Here is a 19,195-nt window from a genome sequence, read left to right on the forward strand (position 1 = left end):
AGTTAATGTTCTACCCTGCGCTGATTTGCTTCGTTCATTTCGCTTGATAGGAGGTTTTATGGCCAACCTTTTATTAGCATGGAAAGGTACATCTACAACTCAAAGTAATGAGTGCAACTTGTAAAAATCAGGTTTGTTTTTATTTAATACATCCTAGTCAAAGAGTAACAGCAGTAAATAAACACTTTGAAAAACAGGCAGGTACCCCCCTATATCTGGAAGAAGAGTAAGTCATAGTATTCTACATGGTAGAAGGGAGGCAGCTGTTGATGTCCGTGGTCAGACAATTCAAGGACAACTTGGAAAGTTCTAAAGCCATGTCCAAAATGTCATGGCAATAGGTTAGGACTCACAGCTACGCCGAGGGGTAAAATGTCTCTGTCTGCATTGGTTTTCGTTTTGTTTTTGTTTTTGTTTTCGAGGATTGAGTTGCACCTGTGTAGCGTGACATTCTTGTCTTTAGCCTTAAAGGAAAAGAGAGAAGTCTTTCCTGTTTGCACCAGTTTGAAATGTTTCTAAAGTAAGGCTGCCTTGAAATAGATGACTACAGTACTCATTCACGGGGGAGTTCATACATGTAGTAAAAAAGACAAATACAGGATCTCATGGTGATGGGCTTTTTTTTTTTTTGGTTGATTTGATTAATTGCATAAAACAAGGGATAAATACAAGCATGACCGGCCTAACGGAACTCCTACTAGATACGTCGGGATGCAAACTATAACTTGTTCTAGCACAGACTGACCACCAGGCACCGAGAAATGGAGCTGGAGCCTGGGTCAGCCAGGGTCTTTTCCTCCCTCCTTATCCACATGGAAGTCTTTCTCTCCTATGGTGCTTGGACTTCTGACCCAGTGCACAGGCACCCAGGGTGGGGTTAAAAAAAAAGGGGGGGGCTGGGGATTTAGCTCAGTGGTAGAGCGCTTACCTAGGAAGCGCAAGGCCCTGGGTTCGGTCCCCAGCTCCGAAAAAAAGAACCAAAAAAAAAAAAAAAAAAAAAAGGCAAGTAAGTAGTTCTGACAGGGTTATTCTCTTGCCTTCCCTTGGGACATCTTGCTTTCCATTTAAAAGGGGCCAATTTGGTCTTGAACAGCCATAGGAAAGAAAGCATCAATCGGCTGAAACTGCCTAAGGGGGACTTTAAAAATACCTAGCTACGTCTTCACACCTTTAAATTAGACTGAGCTCAACCTTGCTTGAGAAAGAATTCTGCATGGTTACCCAGAGGAGGGCCTCCGGGTTTTCTCTTTTACATAGCTGCATTCGGTGATACTCTATATGAGGCATTCATTTAAAAAAAAAAAAAAGAGAGAGAGAGAGAGAGAAATACTTATACCTGGAATTTATACTCTTCCAAGTAATCTTTCAGTCTTGTTGGTAAAGGTAGTCCCCGGATGGTACCGGTACACTTGTTAATGCTGAGTCGGCAGAAGTGCTGCAGCGTCGGTGCTGATGTATACAGAGGTTTGGTCAGGTAAAGGTGAACAGTCCCATTCCGGGGGGCTTCAGGGCCTGTCCGTTTGTCCTTGCACATCTGAACGTAGTAGTCAATCAGATGAACCACGCTGTCAAACTGCTTAAGCTTGGACTTGACACATATGATAGAATCCAATCTGAATTTCCCGTCTTGGTACTCAATCCGCAGGTTAGTCGGCCCGGCTGATGTCTTAACAGATATGGTTAATAGGTAGTCTGAGTGGGAGCTATCTCTAATCAAGAAAGTTCCTTCTGGCGCCTCTTTTAATTTCTCTTTGGCTTCATTAACAGTCATACTTCCCCAGTACCATCCTGGGGTTTTTGTTTTCATTCAAAAAAGAAAAAGAAGAGAAAGCGAAATAGTTATTATGAGAATTTTTAGAATAGGGCCTGTACTTGGCAGTCGTTTTCCTAGTTGTTTGGTTTGAGACCGGGGCCTCCTGTGGCACAGGCTGGCCTCAGTTTTACTTTGTAGCCAAGGATAATCTTGGCATTCATCTCCCAAGTCCTGGGATGTAAAGGCCTGCACCACCATGCTCAACTAATTTCCCTTGTTATACCTTTTTTTTTTTTTAAAGCCTGTGAGTGAAAGTTTATGCCAAGGCCTACCACGAATCTTTTTTTATTTAATAAAAACTTAAGTCCATCCTAGGCACAACAGTAAACCATTTTTTTCTTTTTAAATGATTTTTCTGTAGCTTTTCTTTAAATTATGTTACAGTTTTCTTCTGAGCCAAAGTAACTTGTGCGATATGACAGACATATTGGCTGAGAAAAAAGAGAGATAATTTCAGTACAGTTTAACTGAGACAAAAACCTAAGTAAATTAGAACTAAATTAGAAGTTAGGGGAGAAAGTGGAGAACTCATTAACAGTCATAATTAAAAAAAAAAAAGCAACTTTTTTGACTGACCAGTAGCCCCCTGACCCGACCCCCGAAAAAATTGTAATGTTTAGCCTCTGTTCGAAGCCCTAGAAGGCACTACTGTGGACTGCTTGATTACAACTACCTAAGTTTCTGGGGAAGACCAAGCCCTGGTGCTCTTAGTTTACAGTCTTCACTATATTCTTTTGGACTTTGCCCTGGTTCAAACTGTATTATAACCCCTGTCCTCTGAAATCTCCATTTGATCCGTCTTGACTATGTTCTGCATTTCACTTACAAAAATAACTCAAGATACTTCGTTTAATAACTTTGAACAAAGTGCCCCCTATTTCAACCGACAGCTCTCCCCCACACACATCCCCCCCACACACACACACAAAATCACAAAATATTACCGGGAAACTTTCCTGAGGAAAGCCCAGGGCTGAAAGGAAAGACTAGAACTTTTTTTTTCTTTCCCAAGATCTACTGCTACCAAAAGTTGTCTTGCCTCAAAGTTAAGTTTTCAGAAGTCAGATTTTTAAGACCCAAATTGTTTTCGAACTAATAGGAGAAAATATAATTTTCTCTTCTTTGCTTTCAGATGCAGGAAGCTGCACTCGACCAGGCTACCCCCGCAGCTGCGATCCATACAGTCTGTAGGTCTCAGTCAGAACTTGGCTGCCATCATCCCGGGTTGCGGCAGGCATCGGCGGCTGCTCCCGGGAGCACTCGCAGCACAGACAGGAGGCAGCAGAGCCCACTGGCCGCCCGCGTACCCGGCGTTAAGGGAGCCGCTGGCTGCTTTTCTCCCACGCGGGTGCGAGCCCGAGTCCCGGCTGAAAGCAGCCTAGGCTCCACCACTCTGGGAGAGCATTTCCAAGGAGCCCAGCACGCTCCCCGCCCTCGCCCAAGCCTCGGTCACTTTCATTCTGTGGTCACCTAAGATCCGGGCATCCCTCTCTGCGGTTCCCGAGCCCCAGAGCCGGGACCGGACGCGATGAGACATAGTTCCATCGCTTTCAGTGCTCCCCACCTGGGCCCGCGTCCCAGCCGCGCTCTCCGCCACCGCCTTGAGTAGGGTGGGGATAGGGTCGCCCCGTTTCGCACTCTTCGCCAGTAGTCCGCTCCCTACCTGTTTGACTGAGCTCACGCAGGGCCTTCGCCAGACGCGCCGCCTCCGGGGACTGATCCTCCGGCGACCCCGCTGTCCCCCACTGGCTCCGTGTCCTGTCCGCGCCATTCCCAGAGGGCTCCAGGCACCGCAGGGTCATGGGAGATGAGTCAACACGTCCAAGACAGGTGGTCGCCCGAGCTGGGGCCAAAGGACCTCGCGTGCTTCCTGGAAGTCACAGGGTACCCCAAAACGAGTCTGTGCGGGGTGTCCGAAATGGTGGCGGAGGGGGAGGGGACTGGAAGCAGCTGGTTGTTTCTCTCCAAATTCCCGCAAAATGGTATGGCAAAGTCTCTCGCAGACACGGTCACCCACAGATCGCCTGTGAAGAAACAAATGCGGCAGAGATTGGGTCAGTCTGGACTGGACCCCTACGGCCGAGGTGGGGGTGGGTAAACAGACACGTGGAAAATCCCAGGGACTCCTCCGCCTGTGTGCTTCTGTACCATTTAACCCCGAGCATCCAGCTAACGCCCTGCCCAACTCTGGGGGAAAGACCGGTAAAAAGGGCAGAGATCCAAGATACTGAAGTTGGCCTGAGTGGAGGGGTGAGGACAGAGACAGGATGAGAGTAAACAAGGTGTTTTCCCGCCCAAGAACTGTGTGCAGGAATCACACTCAGGCAGCTTGGGAAACAGTCAGTCACCTGCGGGTCCGGATAGGCCTTCGTCACGGGCAAGTCGCCGGGAAAAAAACAATAAACACAAAGAACAGGGCAGTTCTCTGCACTTGGCATTTCCATCCTACATTTCCAGCAGCCCCAGGGCCCTAGGGGAGGATGCATCCGGCAAAACCTGGTTCCACGCCCTAAAGCGCCGCAGGGCTCCTGGGTCGCCAGCCGAGGGTGCTGCGGTGCGCTAGCGGTGCGCCAGCCGCTGCATCCCCGCCTCACAGGCGGCCTCGCCCCCACTCCTGCCGCTTCCCGGAGCACGCTCCGGATGAGGACGGACGGGGGGCGCAGCGGCGGTCGCTCCAAAACACGGACCGCCGCTCCAGCAGCTGCCAACGCGGGCGCTGTCGAGGAATCGGCCTGAGCGTGCAGCCCCCGCCGGAGCTCCAAATGAGGCCGGGACTGAGCCCGCAGCAGCGAGCGCAGCGGGCTATGCCATCAACTGGGACTGAGGGCTTACCTCCGCCACGGCGACTGCCGCCTCCGCACCAGGCAGCCTCCCCAGCGGACACGGGGCGGGGGAGCCGGGGGGCGAGGAGGGGTGTCCGTCTGAGTTCCCCGAGTGACGTTTTATTTGTGGAACGAGATGCCTAGGGATGCAACCGGCTCTGCGCTCAGTAGGAGCAGCCGTATTTTTCTGCGCCAAAGGCAGACAAAAATCCCAAGGATCGTCGCCTAGCGTCCCCCCTCTCCGCCCCAGGCTGACACCCCTGCTCGCCAGTGCCGGGTTTCCCTCCAGCTGCGGCGGAGATGGGCGAAAGAGTAGGGGTGGGGTGGGGGAGCAAGGGCGGAGGCTGGCGGGGAGGAGCGGGAGATCAGGTTATTAGGATTATAAATTTGGATAACAGTTGTTGGGGAATGGGGGTGCTCCGAAGATTTCCCGACGCCGAGAAGGAACCCGGGAGAGGAGGCAGTTGAGTCCGGATGGGACAGAGCCCTGACTTGAACTCTCCTGGGGCGTCCTAAACTGCGGAAGCCCAGACAGTCCGCCGCTCCCGTGCTCGCACCCCGCCGCCCTCCCTGGCCACTGTCCCCCGGGCGGAACCTTCGGGCTTCGCGAGCGGTACCTGCCGCAAGCTTCCGGGCTCCGGGCGCAAGGGATCTTGAGGCCGCGCGCCTGGAGCCCCGGCGCGCACTGTCCGCGATCCGCGCAGCGTTGGCGGCTGCCGGAGGAAAGGCTCATGCTTCAGGGGAGAAGCCCAAGGCCCGCGAGCCGCAGAGGCGGCGAGACTTGGCAAGAGTTAAACGTCTGTCCCCGGAGCAGAGTGTGCGCGCGACTTCCCAGCCCGACGCGCCTCCCTCGCTCCCCCGCCTCCCGCCCCTCGCGCCCCGCCCGGCCGCTGCGGAGGCCGCTTTCCAGGAACTTTCCAGGAATCCGCCTCACGTGACCGCAGCCCCCGCCAGCGCTTTAAAGAGGCCCCGGCGCTAATGCGCAGGCTTCAAGGGAGCCGGTTTGAGAGCCGTTGCGGGTACCGGTGACTGCGGTGTGGAAGCCTGCGACTCCGCCCTCCTCTGACCCTGCACCTCGGGGGACAAGGAGAAGTCCCCAGCCAATGCCTATTAAGCGGACAGTACTGGCCCCTGTCCGCATCAGCTGAGCTCCTTGGTCCTACGAATAGCAGTTAGCCCCTCTTCTCCCCAGTCACCATGGAGGAGGGGACCTTTATGCTAGCCATCCACACTCTAGTGCGCCTGCCAGACGCGACCCTCCTCTCCTCTGTACCGGGTGCGGGACCGGCGTGGGGGGGGGGGAGAGGCGGGGCTCAGAAATCGGTCCCTCCCTCCCTAAGACACACAGAACCCTAGCTAGCAGGCCAGTGCCCAGGTCGACCACCAGTCCCGGGGACCTCAGGGAGCGAACCAGAGGCTGTCCCCTCCGCCAGCATCCTAGAAGGTCAAGAGCGCGTGTTGCTGAGCGCCTCCTTAAAGCTGCACAGAGTGCTCTCAATCCCTTCCCCTGGAGCTCTGACCCGTAGTCCCCTGCACCAGCCTTGCCGAGCTCCTCCTTTCCTCCTCAGCTCAATTCCTGCTCGTCCTTCCGGAGACCCAACCTGGCCACCTGCTGGGCCTACAGAGGAGATGCCCTTTCCTGTGCCCCGGTGGGGTACGGGGTGACAGGCCTGGTGCGTTTGTCCTTGTAGTTCCCTGAAAGCCATGGACCCGGAATTCGGATTGATCCCAGTACTTCCTTCCTCTTGGGACCCTCACCTCCCACTCTGTAAGAGGCCCCCTAGCCTCCCAGCCTGCATCCAGTCACACCAGCCCCTGAAACGTGACCCACTTTGAATGTGACCTACTTTTTCTTTTTTTTACAGAAAAACAAACAAAAAGTAACACTCATGGGAAAACCTGATTCAAAATTTCGATAACCATTTTTCTTTGAAAACTATTCTGTTGCATCACTGCTCAAAAGCTTGAAAGGTCAATAGCCACTTTTAGTTGAAGCTGTGACTTTGGGGAAGTTGGGCAAGGGAGGCCAGGAGAGGTTGTGGGGAGGCGCGGCTTCCAAGCCTTGTCTGGTGCCCCGCCTGCCGGCCCTGGAAGGAAACACAACCAGCCAATTCCAAGGCCAGGAACCCCGAACCAATTTTTATCCGCAGTAATTTTTTTCTCTTTAGAAAATTCTATGCACATACAAAACAGTGAGTGAGAGGGGAGGACATAAGGCAGCTTACAGGGGCTTTGTGAGCGATGGATTCGCGTGCATGGAGGCGGCTGTTTTCTTGGAATCTTTGATGGGAAGGATGGCGCTTGCTGAAGTTTTAGAAAGCCTGTGCAAAACAGGTGAATAACTGAGCAGGGCGCCTACCTTCTTTAGCTCCCTAACCTTTTCTGTAAAATTAAAAACAGGCTATCGGTGAAAGGTTCACATGAATGGACAAAGCAGATCGGTCTGGAGTTCCTGTGGAGTGGGAGGGAGGCCCAAATTAAAAGTTTTAAACCTCTAAAAATGTCTAGGGTTCACGAGGACCAACGCGTTAATGTGTGGTTGATCCTTTCTTGGTAGAAAATCTCTGAGAATATGTGTATCTATGCTTTTGTACTCCTAAAGGCTGTGTGTGTGTGTGTGTGTGCACGCACGTGTGTACAGAGATCATACATATTTTTATTCAGTTGTCAGGCGTAGTAAATCTTCCAGCCTCCCTCCTCACTTTACTGAGTACGCTGACCAAACACCTGGCAGAGGCAATGTAAGGGAAGAAAGACTGATCTCGACTCATGGTTTACAGGACACAATCCAACATGGCAGGCTTGGGGTCTGGAAGACACCCTTCATGAACGCAGAAAACACTGGTGCAGTCAGCTGGAGAAGGGGGACAGGAAAATGGTTTAATTGGGTACTTTCACCACTCCGGCCCCACTGTAGCAACCCACTGCCTTCAGCTAAGCCCCACGGTGGTTCTCAACCTTCTGAATGCTGCAACCCTTTAATACATGTATTAACCCCTATATTATGGTGACACCCCCCATTAAATTATTCTTGTTGCTACTTTGTAACTAATTTTGCTATGTTATGAATCATAATGTACAGAACTTTGGAGATAGAGGTCTGTCAAAGGGGTCCTGACCCACAGGTTAAGAACTGCTGTCCTAAAGGCTTTACAACTTTCAAAATTAGTGCTAGCAGTTAAGAAGCAATGTTCAAATACATAATCCTATGGGGGATATTTTTCCATTCAAACCATAGCATGTGCTTTTCTTTTCCTCCTGGGCCTTTGCACAGACACTCTTCTCTAGAATCTCATCCTGATTGAGTGCAGGGTGGCCTGCCCTTATTCATATCAAAGTTTAGCCTCCTAAACTAGGAGCCACTTGGCTGCAAAGATTACTATAGGCCCACAGCTTTCTGTAGGTCATCGAGCTACACTGAACTTCTCAACTTTTGTTTCTAGCATATCTCATGCCCCATGTTTTTGTCAGCCTTTCAAATCATCTACGAGCACTGTAGGAGCCATGTAGGAAATATCTATGAGCTTCTGGCAAGCAAATAGGGTAGAATGACATTATGCAATTATGTGTACACGTGGGCAAAACCAGGAGGAAATATAGAGAAAGCAAAGTAAGGATTTGAGGGCAGAATGGGGAGGATTTTTAAACCTGACATTCTTGAATCTAGTATTTTTCCGAAAATCGTTAAGTTTGCCAAAGTCCTCTGTGAATCAATGTCCTGAAGTTAAGCTTATCTTGCTTGAACTTCGGCATTGAAGGACCCCTCTCCTGAGCTCCCAGCCTGACCCCCTGTATACCTCTGGAGATGCCTAATAGTATCGATAATTAAATACCCTGAACTGAGCCCGGATGACCCCTCCCACTTAGAAAGAAAGCATTTCATTCCTCTGCACCCACCCTGCCCCTCATGCCACCGACCCCAGCGTTCAGTCGCTTGCTCGGGCTGAGAGGCACGGACATCACACAACCAACTGCTCTCATGAACACCCGTTGGCCAATCCTTCCACCCTGGCTTTCACAATGAACTTAGACTTGAAAGTGCTTGCCACATGTCTAGTGCACACTGGGACAAACTAACCTCACCCCTGCCCAGGTCACTGCAGTGTCTCTTACATGCCTTCCTTGCCCTTTTGCAGCCTCTCTTTGACAGAGAAGCAAGAGTACACATGTGGAAACTGGGTCGTTTCACATCTTTTCCTCTGGCCCAACCCAAAGGACTACATTGCACCCAAATAGAAGACCAAGCCTGCCACTTGCAGGGCCTTACGGGAGCCACCCCCACTTACTTTTTGGATCTGGCTTCCTACAGCTTTGAGCCCCAGTCCTATTTATGCTCATACCACACTCTTGCCCCCAGTCAGACTCAGACTCAGGCATTCTGGACTCTTTGCCTTTTCTAGAATGTCCTTTTCCTGCTCCTTCTTCAGAGCCAATTGTCTATTCCATGTCTAGTGTTCATCCAGATATCTGTATGGTTTGCTCCTAAGTAAGTTCCTTAGATCTTTATTTTATGTTCCTTTCTTAGCAAGATTCACCACCCGATTCAGAATTTTACACACCACACACACATACCTCACACACACACACACACCACACACACCACACACACACCACACACACACACCATACACACACACAACACACACCATACACACACTACTCACACCACACACACACACCATACACACACATATACCACACAACACACACTACTCACACCACACACACACAACACATACACCATACATACACACCACACACCACACACTTGTGTGCATGCACACACCTCTTCTAGGCCCTAAGGCTAACCACTATCATGTTTTATTTGGGAGGACAGAGGGCCTTTTGGAACAAGGTTTCACTCAGTAGCCCAAGCTAGCCACAAACTCAAGGGAATCCTTCTGCCTCAGCTTCCCACATACAGGCATAAAGGTGCGAGCCGCTGGGCCAACTTAGATGACATTTAGGTCCTTGTCCAATTTACAGTATTTCTTCTCTTCTAGAACGTGAGCATCACATGCTCTCTCCTTCCATTGCTCATAGATAGGGCTGCTGCATGAGCACCTAGAACCATCCCTAACATGTAGGAGGCATTGGACATCATTGATTAAGTAGGAATGAATGAACAAAAAAAATGAATGAATGAATGAATCATCAACAATGCTTTATGATTGCACTTCCTAGGTGTAAACCTTCAATCTGTTACATATGTGATCTTTGGCAAATTAGGCTCTTAGGGAGATCGTGATAGAGCCTACCTTCTAGGGATGTTGTGCCTGGTGCCCCCACTGGACAGACACATTGCCTCAAAAGATGTGTGACAAAATAATCCATGAAAAGAGTTTTGGCACTTAGCGCACTCTTTCTAAGGACCAGGTTGTATTTATTTGTATTTAAAACAAATAAAACTCATAGAGGGTCAGGAGGTGATATAATTCTGTTACTGGATGCCTAAGAACATGTCTGTTCAGTTGGACAACATACGATGGCAAGGTCCCTACTGTGGTTCTACACCAGGGGAGGATGGGAGTGTTGTTCCCAGAACTAAAAAGCTTCTGTCATTGCCTGTATTGAGGAATGGCCTGAACTTGAACACCCATTCAAAGGGTACCAAACTGGCCAGGCTTGTTCCTCAATGACGATATGCTAATACTAGAATTGACAAGCTTCAGTCAACGTACAAAAGCTGGGTGAACAGTCTTTGGCAACTCAATCTGATAGGAGTCTAGTGTACCTGTAGGCGGAAAGCACATATTTAAGTGTCTGTTACCCCTCCTCTTCAAGTGCTCCACATCTCACTTCTGTGCAGCCACCATGCACTTGCAGCACAGCCTCAGCTCTCTCTGATTCTGAGACCATTCACTCTCCTAGAGCCTGGTTTAGCCACCGAAGTGACTCATGCCCTGGGACACAAGGCCTTGTCTAGTGTCACAACCCCTTCGAGCAACTAGATCCTTGTCTTTAAGATTGAATGTAAATGCTTCAGGAGAAACGGCAAGGATAACCATGTAGGTCAACATGGTTTATAGCCACAACAGGGGCTGGGGAGCGAGGGGGAGACAGAGAAGGATCCCAGTGTGTTGGAATCCAAACCTGTATGAAGCTGTACATCTTGGGTATGGGAGCTGATGAATTTACTTTTCCCTGGCCTGGTTCGATTTGGGTCTCTGTAACTGTAAGTGAAGGCATTCTTATGCTGTGGCTGGCCTACCTGTGAGGGATTTAGGGGAAGGAGTGTAGAATCCCGAGAAGAGGCAGACAAGAGTTATCTTCTATGCTAAGAAGCATCTCCGTCTCTTTACCAGGGGCTTCTTAATACCACACTCCATTCATAATGTCCTACTCGTGCCGTCCCCGTAACAGAGGACTCATTGGTGGAGGAGGGGAAGGAGAGAGGATGATGCCATTAAAATCAGTGCCCTGGATCAGGGTTGGGGAATCAGGAGTAGGCCAGATGGAACCCATCCTACAGACTTCTGAGACCTAAGAACATAGCAGGTGGCCATGCCTTCAGATTTCCCCACAAAAGTGGATGTTGATGGGTGGAGGTTGTTAATGCTACTTAAATCAGGTCTCTCATAGATTCTTGTGAATATGGAGACCACAAACTACTTGCCTATGGGTTGGCTCCCTCAGGCCTGTTGGTTGGTGTGCCAGCATTCGAAAGCAGAAAGAGATTAAGCCTCTGTAGATTTCATTCCCCGATATAACCTGATTAATCCCCTCTTTTGCCCAAGAATATGATCTGTCAGTGTGAGGTCCCATTCCCTCAAGATAGGATCAGAAGACATAGTGCCTTTTTTGGCCAGAATATAACCCTCCCACCGGCCACAGTCCTCGCCCATCCTAGGACCTCCCCAATACCTGCGCATGAATTGCTTTTTGTGGAAAACCCTTATGGTTTTATCGTAGAGTGGAGAAATTACTCACTAACCATAGTGGGAAAGATAGGAGAAAGCCCCAAAAAGCTGAGCAGTGACACAACTCAGTGACTTAAGGTACTTGCCCTGGAGCCTGACAAGTGAGTTCAACCCTTCCACACCCTGGGGGAAGAGAGAGCCAAGTCCCAGAAGGATGTGCTCTGACGCCCTTTGGCAGGTTTATGCCACTGCACCCACATACACATGTTGTAAAAATATAAAAACTAGGGCTGGAGAGATGGCTCAGAGGTTAAGAGCGCTGTCTGCTCTCCCAGAGGTCCTGAGTTCAATTCCCAGCAACCACATGGTGGCTCACAACCACTTATAATCAGGTCTGGTGCCCTCTTCTGGCCTGCAGGAATACACGCAGGCAGAAAGCTGTATGATGTATACATAATAAATAAATAAATTTATAAAAAAAATATATATAAAAACTAAAAAAAGTAAGATTGTCTTTTATCCCCCACTAGATCCAGTACCCAAGATATCTGCTGTTTATCTTAATTCTCAGTCAGCAAAGCCTCTCACCCGCTCTGCTCCATCCCCTATCACACGGCCAAAGGCCTCTCTCTCTGAGCCTGGCAGCACTCTCTCTACCTACCTAGTTCCCAAGGCAGGTTTCCCAACTCTGTGGTGGCCCAAACCAGCCGCCCCACACTCTATTACACTTAAATCTACACATGAAAGAACACACAACACAATACCCTTTGGCCCAATTGATAAGATAAAATTGCCCACCTAAACATACAAAGCCCAGTACCATCCATCCCTTAAGAACATTAATAACAACCTGTAAATACACAGAGCAGAATCTTAACATCACCTGCCACGGCTTCTCTCTCTCTCTCCCTCCTGTCTCTTCCTCCTTTCTGTTCCAGTCTCCTCCTCTTCCTTCAAACTTCTCTCCTGCCCATCCTTCCTTCTCCTCCAACGACAGGCCTCCTTCTATCCTGTACCTGCCCCTCACCTGTGTTTTACAAATTCAGTGGGGAGAAGGTTCTGGCAAAGTCACCTGAGTAAGTGACTAGGTAGCTGTCCTAGAGGCAGGGGAATTAGCATCAAAATACAGATAACTCCAGAGCAAACCACAACAGACACCCACTAGATAAACAAATGAATACATACATGTAATTTCAAAGATATTTTAAAGACTGAGTGTATCCTGACAAGTCGGAGGGAGCATGTTTGCCAGTGGAAGTGAAGTACTCTGTGTTTAAGAGACTGGATTCTCACGGCTGACTTATTTTATTCTTCTCGATACCTGACAGGATTTATAGGCTTTTGAGTACAGGCAACAACTAAACACCTTTGATCCCTGCACTCAGGAGGCAGGCAAGAAAACGTCCATGAGTATAAAGCCAGCCCTTAGGCTATCTCAAGAGATCCTGGTTTTTTTTTTTTTTCTTTGTTTTTTTTTTTTGTTTGTTTGTTTTTTTTTGTTGTTGTTGTTTTTTGTTTTTTGGGTTTTTTTTTGTTTTTTTTTTTAACAAAACAAAGTCTCCTGAAGGTGACTGTGACTCCCTAGGCCTGTTAGCCTCAGGCAAGAGCTCTGATTGCAAGGCTGTGCAGGTAAGTACTTCTGAGAAACAGAGGTTGCCTTTATCAAGGGCGGTGACACACTTGGACAGCAGTCAAAGGCAGCATCAGTTCTGGGAAGGTGACGATTTTCACCAGTGCAAGGCATCTTTATCTCCTTTGTCCTCCCCCGAGGTGTTTTAACCTCTTGTCACCCTTTTTCTCAATCCAGTCTGCCTTGAGGCCGTTGTTGTTCCTCCTTCACCGATATCCATAAGGCATTCACTGGACGCAGGCCTTTGGTCAAAAAGCTTTCCCCCTTTGTCCTATTGGTGACTTCTTTCCTTCTTTCTTTCTTTCTTTCTTTCTTTCTTTCTTTCTTTCTTTCTTTCTTTCTTTCTTCCTCTCTCTCTCTCTCTCCCTTTCTCTTTCTTTCTTTCTTTCTTTCTTTCTTTCTTTCTTTCTTTCTTTCTTTCTGCCTTAACTTTTTACCTCTGCCCTTGCTGATACCTGGCATGACAACGGTTGTTCATTTCCTGTGTTTTCTGTCTTTTCCCCATGGGATTATGAATAGAACTTGGTCTGTGTCCCCACTGTGTCCCCTAGAACTCTAAACTGCCCCTGACCATAGTAGGCACCCACCAGAACCCCCAGAACTCCTCGGATGAGGAAAGAGAACACACAGAATGGATGGAGGGCATCATTCAATCAGGAAATGGAAACCTTTCTATTACCTTCTTTCTGGCTTCCATCCCTTTAACTCTTCTTCTTACGCTTTGATGTGCCTCTTAGCTTACCCTCGTGACTCACTCCACTCCTGGGCCTGTGACTCAGAGGAGCCTGGCTCTTGTGAAGTTTTTCCTCAGTCCCTTGCGAGTCTGACCACCCTACACGTTGTATGGAGTAGGGACCATGGACAAGACTCAGCTGATCCTCAAACACACGTGAGTTCTTTCAACGCTCTGTGCTTTTGGGTTCACCCCTTAAGGATGTCTCCGTGTAGCGAGAGGAACTCTGTCTAAGGGTAATCCCATCAGGTGTTGAGGACTCGTGGAAGAACACAAAGAGAAGCTTTGCAGACACTTGGGAAGTATCATTCTGACCACCTGGGAAGATCTCAGCTAACTTCACAAAAGAGGGGACCTTGATCAAGACCCTTGGTAGATACTAATATGCTGCTGTTGTGGTGGTGGTGATGATGGTGGTGATTTAGAACACCAGTGCACATGCCATGGTGCATGTGTGGAGGTCAGAGGAGTCAGTTCTCTTGTTCCACCTCTACGTGAGTTCCAGAGAGCCGATCAGCTCCTCAGCTTGTCCAGTAAGGGTTTTATGTATTGAGTCGTCTCTGTAGACATCCTCTAAACTCTCATTTTCTCACTGGTGTCATGAAGGAAAGGGGGTGGGAGTTGAATGTGATATTAAGCTTTCTTCTCAAACTGGAGGAAATAGTTTGTTTAGTGAAGTGTTTGCCTTGTAAGCACAAGGACCTGAATTTGACCTCCCGGAGCCCATGTAAAAAGAAGCCAGGACTGGCAGTACCCATGGCAATTGTAGTATAATTTTAATTTTTTAATCCTATTTTATGATGTTTTTAAAATGCTTTAACCTCCCATGTAGCCCACCACCCACCAGAGGTAGTAGAAAAGAAAGGATACAGGACAGGGCGGGTGTGTGCGGTGGGGGTTGAGGGGGAGGGAGTGGACCTGTTTAGAAAGGTTCTTTGGAGCAACTCCCACCTGTGTTGTCTGGAAATTGGTAGTTTAGTTCACAGATTAGCAAGCAGCACCTTGATCCACTGGAAAACATTTTTTTCCCCAGAGCTGAGGATTGAACCCAGGGCCTTGCGCTTGCTAAGCAAGCACTCTACCACTGAGCTAAATCCCTAACCCCTCACAAACACTTTATGGATACACCAGTTCGGTAGAGTCAGGTTAACAGCAGCAATGACATGACCTAGAGACAGCCAGGCCTCAGCCTCAGCTCCAGTGAGCAGGAGGGACCAAGAGAAACAACAGGAGAAGTTTTCTGCCATGTCTCTCTCAGGGAAGCAAAGACCAGCAAAGACTAGAGACCCACATTCACTGCACAGCTAGCTGGACCAGCAAGCCCGGCTCTGTCTCCGTTACTTTGTTGAGTCTTATTTATACCCTCCACGGATCACGTGTCCTCCACATGACCGCAGCACAGGTCTTGCCTTAGCGTTTAATCAGCCCACGTATGCAGAGTCCTAACAAATGGAGCTCCACTACACAATGTAAGAGACCAATATATGTGTGTCGTTAGCAAAGAATCCTTCATCATGTGTCCTATCACATGTTTGCTTTAGCAGATCATCCTCCTTCATGAGTCTGCCTTAGCCTTTCACCTGTGTCCACTTTAGGACAACACCCCGTCACATGTTTGCCCCATCAAAACACCATCCAACACAACTGACTCTCCAAAGAACCCTTAAGTTTCCACTTCACAGAGGGTCCTCGGGGCTCACTGGCAACCCAGACTGGACTAATTGATGAGCTCTATGTCAATGAGAGACATAAATGTCTCTCAAAAATACCAAAGATTGACAGTGTGCAAGGAATCACACCAGAGGTTGGCCTCTAGCTTCCACATATATGTGCCAGCACACATGTAAGTGTGTACACACACACACACACACACACACACACACACACGCACACACACACACGCACACACACGCTTTCTTCTCATTTGAATTACCTCCAACGTCTGTTCCATAACCTCCAGTTGATGGTGTCATTAGCCCTAGGCCTCTAGATATATTTGACTTTCCAGACACGTTCACAGAGACCAAAGTCTGCCGTGATGGTGTGGTAATCGAGACAGGCAAAAGAAATACGTATCAATAAACAACAAACGCTATTCCTGGCTTAGTCATCGGATTCTGAGAAGCAACTGAACCAGATCAACCAATCACGGGCGAGACTAACTTTAGCTGTAAACATGTGGCAGAGCCAAAGAAGCAGGCCCCGCGCTTGAGCTGCAGCTCTACACACACACACACACCCCACAGGGAAAGCAGCATGTGCCTTCTCAAAAGGAAAGCCAGAGGATGGCATAGGAACACAGTCTTTTCTGATGTCTTAGTTAGCCTGGTAAAGTTATAACGTTCCTGCCTCACCATAAAGAAAGGTGGTCTAAGACCTCCCATCTACCTTTAAGTGATGGTTTCCATATCTTTCCACCACTACACTGTCGTCTATATACCTGTTTTTGTAACTGCCCTTTGATGATTGTTGAAAAAAACAACCTACTTCACGGGTAAGCAAAACCCAGCTAAAGTCCATTAATCAGGTGGTTCTCTAGTTGTAAGCAGACTTGTCTTAGAACAGAGATGTAGTGTGTACAAAGGTAGCCTTTTACACAGGGGAGAAGTTGGGAGAGGAAGTTGCTTTTTAAAAGAGGTCATGTAAACAATTATGAATGCAAGTTCAGAAGGCTTTAGAGACATTTATTTTGCATGTATGAGTGTTTTGTCTGCATGTGTGTGTATGAACAATATGAGTGCCTAGTGCCTGTAGGGGCCAGAGAAGGGATCAGATCCTCTGGAACTGGAGTAACAGAGAAATGTGAACCACCAGGTAGGTGCTTGGAACTGAACCCAGGTCTTCTGCAAGAGCAGCAAGTGCTCCAACCTATAAGCCATCTGTCTCTTCAGCCTCTCCAGGACCTATATAGGATGGTTCGAAATTACCTAGAGCTCTAGGGGATCCAACACTCTCCTTTTGGCTTCAGTGGGGCTCTGCACACACACACACACACACACACACACACACACACACACACACACAATTAAAAACAAATCTTTACAAATAGCTCTCTGGACATCATAGCCATAAATTCTGCCCTTTCCTTTGGCTTTCCCAATGCTTGCTGGAAGATTTTTATTGCTATTTCCTTCCAATGAGTTTCTCTCTCCCTCCCTCTCCCATTTAAAAACGCATGCTTAAAAGAGGCAAATTTGTCTGGCAAAGTCATCAGGCAATTACTTGTCAGCTTCAACATAATACTTTAAGCCCACAGCCTACAATGCCTTCCACCAGGCTCCCAAGCCTCACCCTGCCACATCCTTACTGTCAACTGGATTAAGTGCATTGTGCTCCGTTGATTTCCAGTTGCAGACTAGACCAGAATGGTGGCATACAGATGGGGGGGAGGGGTGGCTCAGCTGGAGAGTTCTTGCCGTGCAAGCATGAGGAGCTGAGTTTGAATCCCGACACGCGCAGAAAAGCTAGGCACCACAGGATACGTGTATAACCCCTGCACTGGGACAAGGGGTGAAGCACAGAGAAAGAAGGGTCTGTGAAACGGACTGGCCATGCAAGCAGGCCAAACTGGTAAACTTCAGGAGCCACAAGTGTATCTGTTATGTTGCTGTGACCAAAAAACACCATAACTTAAAGGAGGAAGAGTTTATTTGGGGGCTACGGTCCCAAAGGAGGAGAAACAGTATCAGGAGACCAAAGCAGGAAGCTAAGAAATCATGTCGTCAACTGTAAACACAAAGTAGAAAGCAAAAGTAAGTGGGTGAGGCTTCGAACCCTCAAAACTGTTCCCAATGACATATTTCTTCCAACGAGGCTGTACCACCCCACCAAACATCCCTACAGCCAAGTATTCAAATACCTGAGTCTATGTGGACCATTCTCATTCAAGCCATCACAGCGAGAGGCCCTGTCCTGCAAAACAAGATGGAGAGCAACTAAGCAGGAAACTTGACCTCAACCTCTGCTGTACACACACACACTCACGCACGCACGCACGCACGCACGCACGCACGCACACAGACTGGCCTGGTGTGAGCTTTTGAAGCCCAAAGCCCACCCCCAGTGACATACCTCCTCCAACAAGGCCACACTTCCCGATCCTTCCCAATAGTCCACCAACTGGAAACCAAACATGAGCCTATGGAGGTCATCTTCATTAAAACTACCACATTCTCAACTGTCCAGCCCCCATGCCCAAATGGTCCCACGGCGCCTCTGTATTCAGGTCTGGGGAGATTAATACCTTCCATGCATTTCAAACTGCTTATTTTCCCAGTTCCTGTACCTTCCTTCCATCAGCCTGAAGGCTGCAAGTATTTTGTTTGCTATGGTGGCAGTAGTAATAATCATACCTTAGCCCATTCAGGCTGGAGAAAAAAATTCCTTATACTGAGAAATTTAGAAACTACGGAAATGTATTGCTCATAGTTCTGGCACTGGGGAAATGAGAAAGTGTCTCCGAGACTCTGTCTGCTGAGGGCTCACTCTCTACTTTAAAGGTAGCACCTTCTGGCTGTTACATCATACAACACCCGGGGCAAACACACTCCCTCGGTCTGCTTTACGAGGACCTTAATCTCATTTTCAGGGTTCTGCCTTCACACCAAGTCCCTCCACCGTGGCGTAGTGAACTGCAAGAGATCACAAATGTTTGCTTGCTGGTCAATAATAATCTTAAAAACAACATTGGCTATTATTTATTAGACACTTTCTATATTGGACAGGATAGATGACCAAGGAGCAGAAGACCGTGTAACTCTGTCTTATATACAGTTTTACTTAACACAGGCCAGGCATCCTTCTACACCAGTGGTTCTCAACCTTCCCCACGCTGTGACCTTTTAATACAGTTCCTCACATTGTGCTGACCCCAACCATAAAATTATTTCCATTGCTACTTCTTTCTTTTTTTTTTTTTTTTTTTGGTTCTTTTTTTTCGGAGCTGGGGACCGAACCCAGGGCCTTGCGCTTCCTAGGTAAGCGCTCTACCACTGAGCTAAATCCCCAGCCCCCATTGCTACTTCATAACTGTAATTTTGCTACTGTTATAAGTCCTAATGAAAATATCTGATGTGCAGGATGTCTGATATGCGACCCCTGTGAAAAGGTTGTTTGACCACCCCACCCCCAAGGGGTTGCGGTCAAAGGGCTAAGAACCACTTTTTGTGAGGGTTTTGACTCACTGGCACCGCAGTCTTTCCACATAGATCACATTTTGTAGACCGAGCACCTGAACTTCAGAGAAGCAATCACCCGTTCCACTTTAACATTCCAAGAACAATAACAAGGTAATTATCGCATGCCTCCAGGTTCCTAGTACAGTGCTTGTCAGAGAAT

General features: G+C 48.4%; 1 protein-coding gene across 8 annotated transcripts in view; it reads right to left on the reverse strand.

Moving 5' to 3' along the window:
* Socs2 (suppressor of cytokine signaling 2) overlaps positions 1-5,506 on the reverse strand; it is a 41,529-nt gene extending 36,023 nt beyond the window's left edge. Inside the window, exons 1-3 of one of the 8 annotated variants that reach the window (XM_039079991.2) lie at positions 4,646-5,219; positions 3,477-3,837; positions 1,337-1,788 (exon numbers count right to left, since the gene is read on the reverse strand). In XM_039079991.2, the coding sequence (XP_038935919.1) occupies positions 1,337-1,788; positions 3,477-3,615 (591 nt within the window). In that variant the 5' untranslated portion in view covers positions 3,616-3,837; positions 4,646-5,219. Of the gene's footprint in view, positions 1-121; positions 1,789-3,476; positions 3,838-4,161; positions 5,221-5,252 lie in introns of those variants that run through there. The other 7 variants (XM_039079992.2, XM_039079993.2, XM_017595137.3 and 4 more) reach the window with 7 other exon arrangements.
* Between the last annotated feature and the right edge of the window lie 13,689 nt (positions 5,507-19,195).

The sequence above is a fragment of the Rattus norvegicus genome, chromosome 7, assembly GCF_036323735.1.
Source record: "Rattus norvegicus strain BN/NHsdMcwi chromosome 7, GRCr8, whole genome shotgun sequence".
Taxonomy (NCBI): domain Eukaryota; kingdom Metazoa; phylum Chordata; class Mammalia; order Rodentia; family Muridae; genus Rattus; species Rattus norvegicus.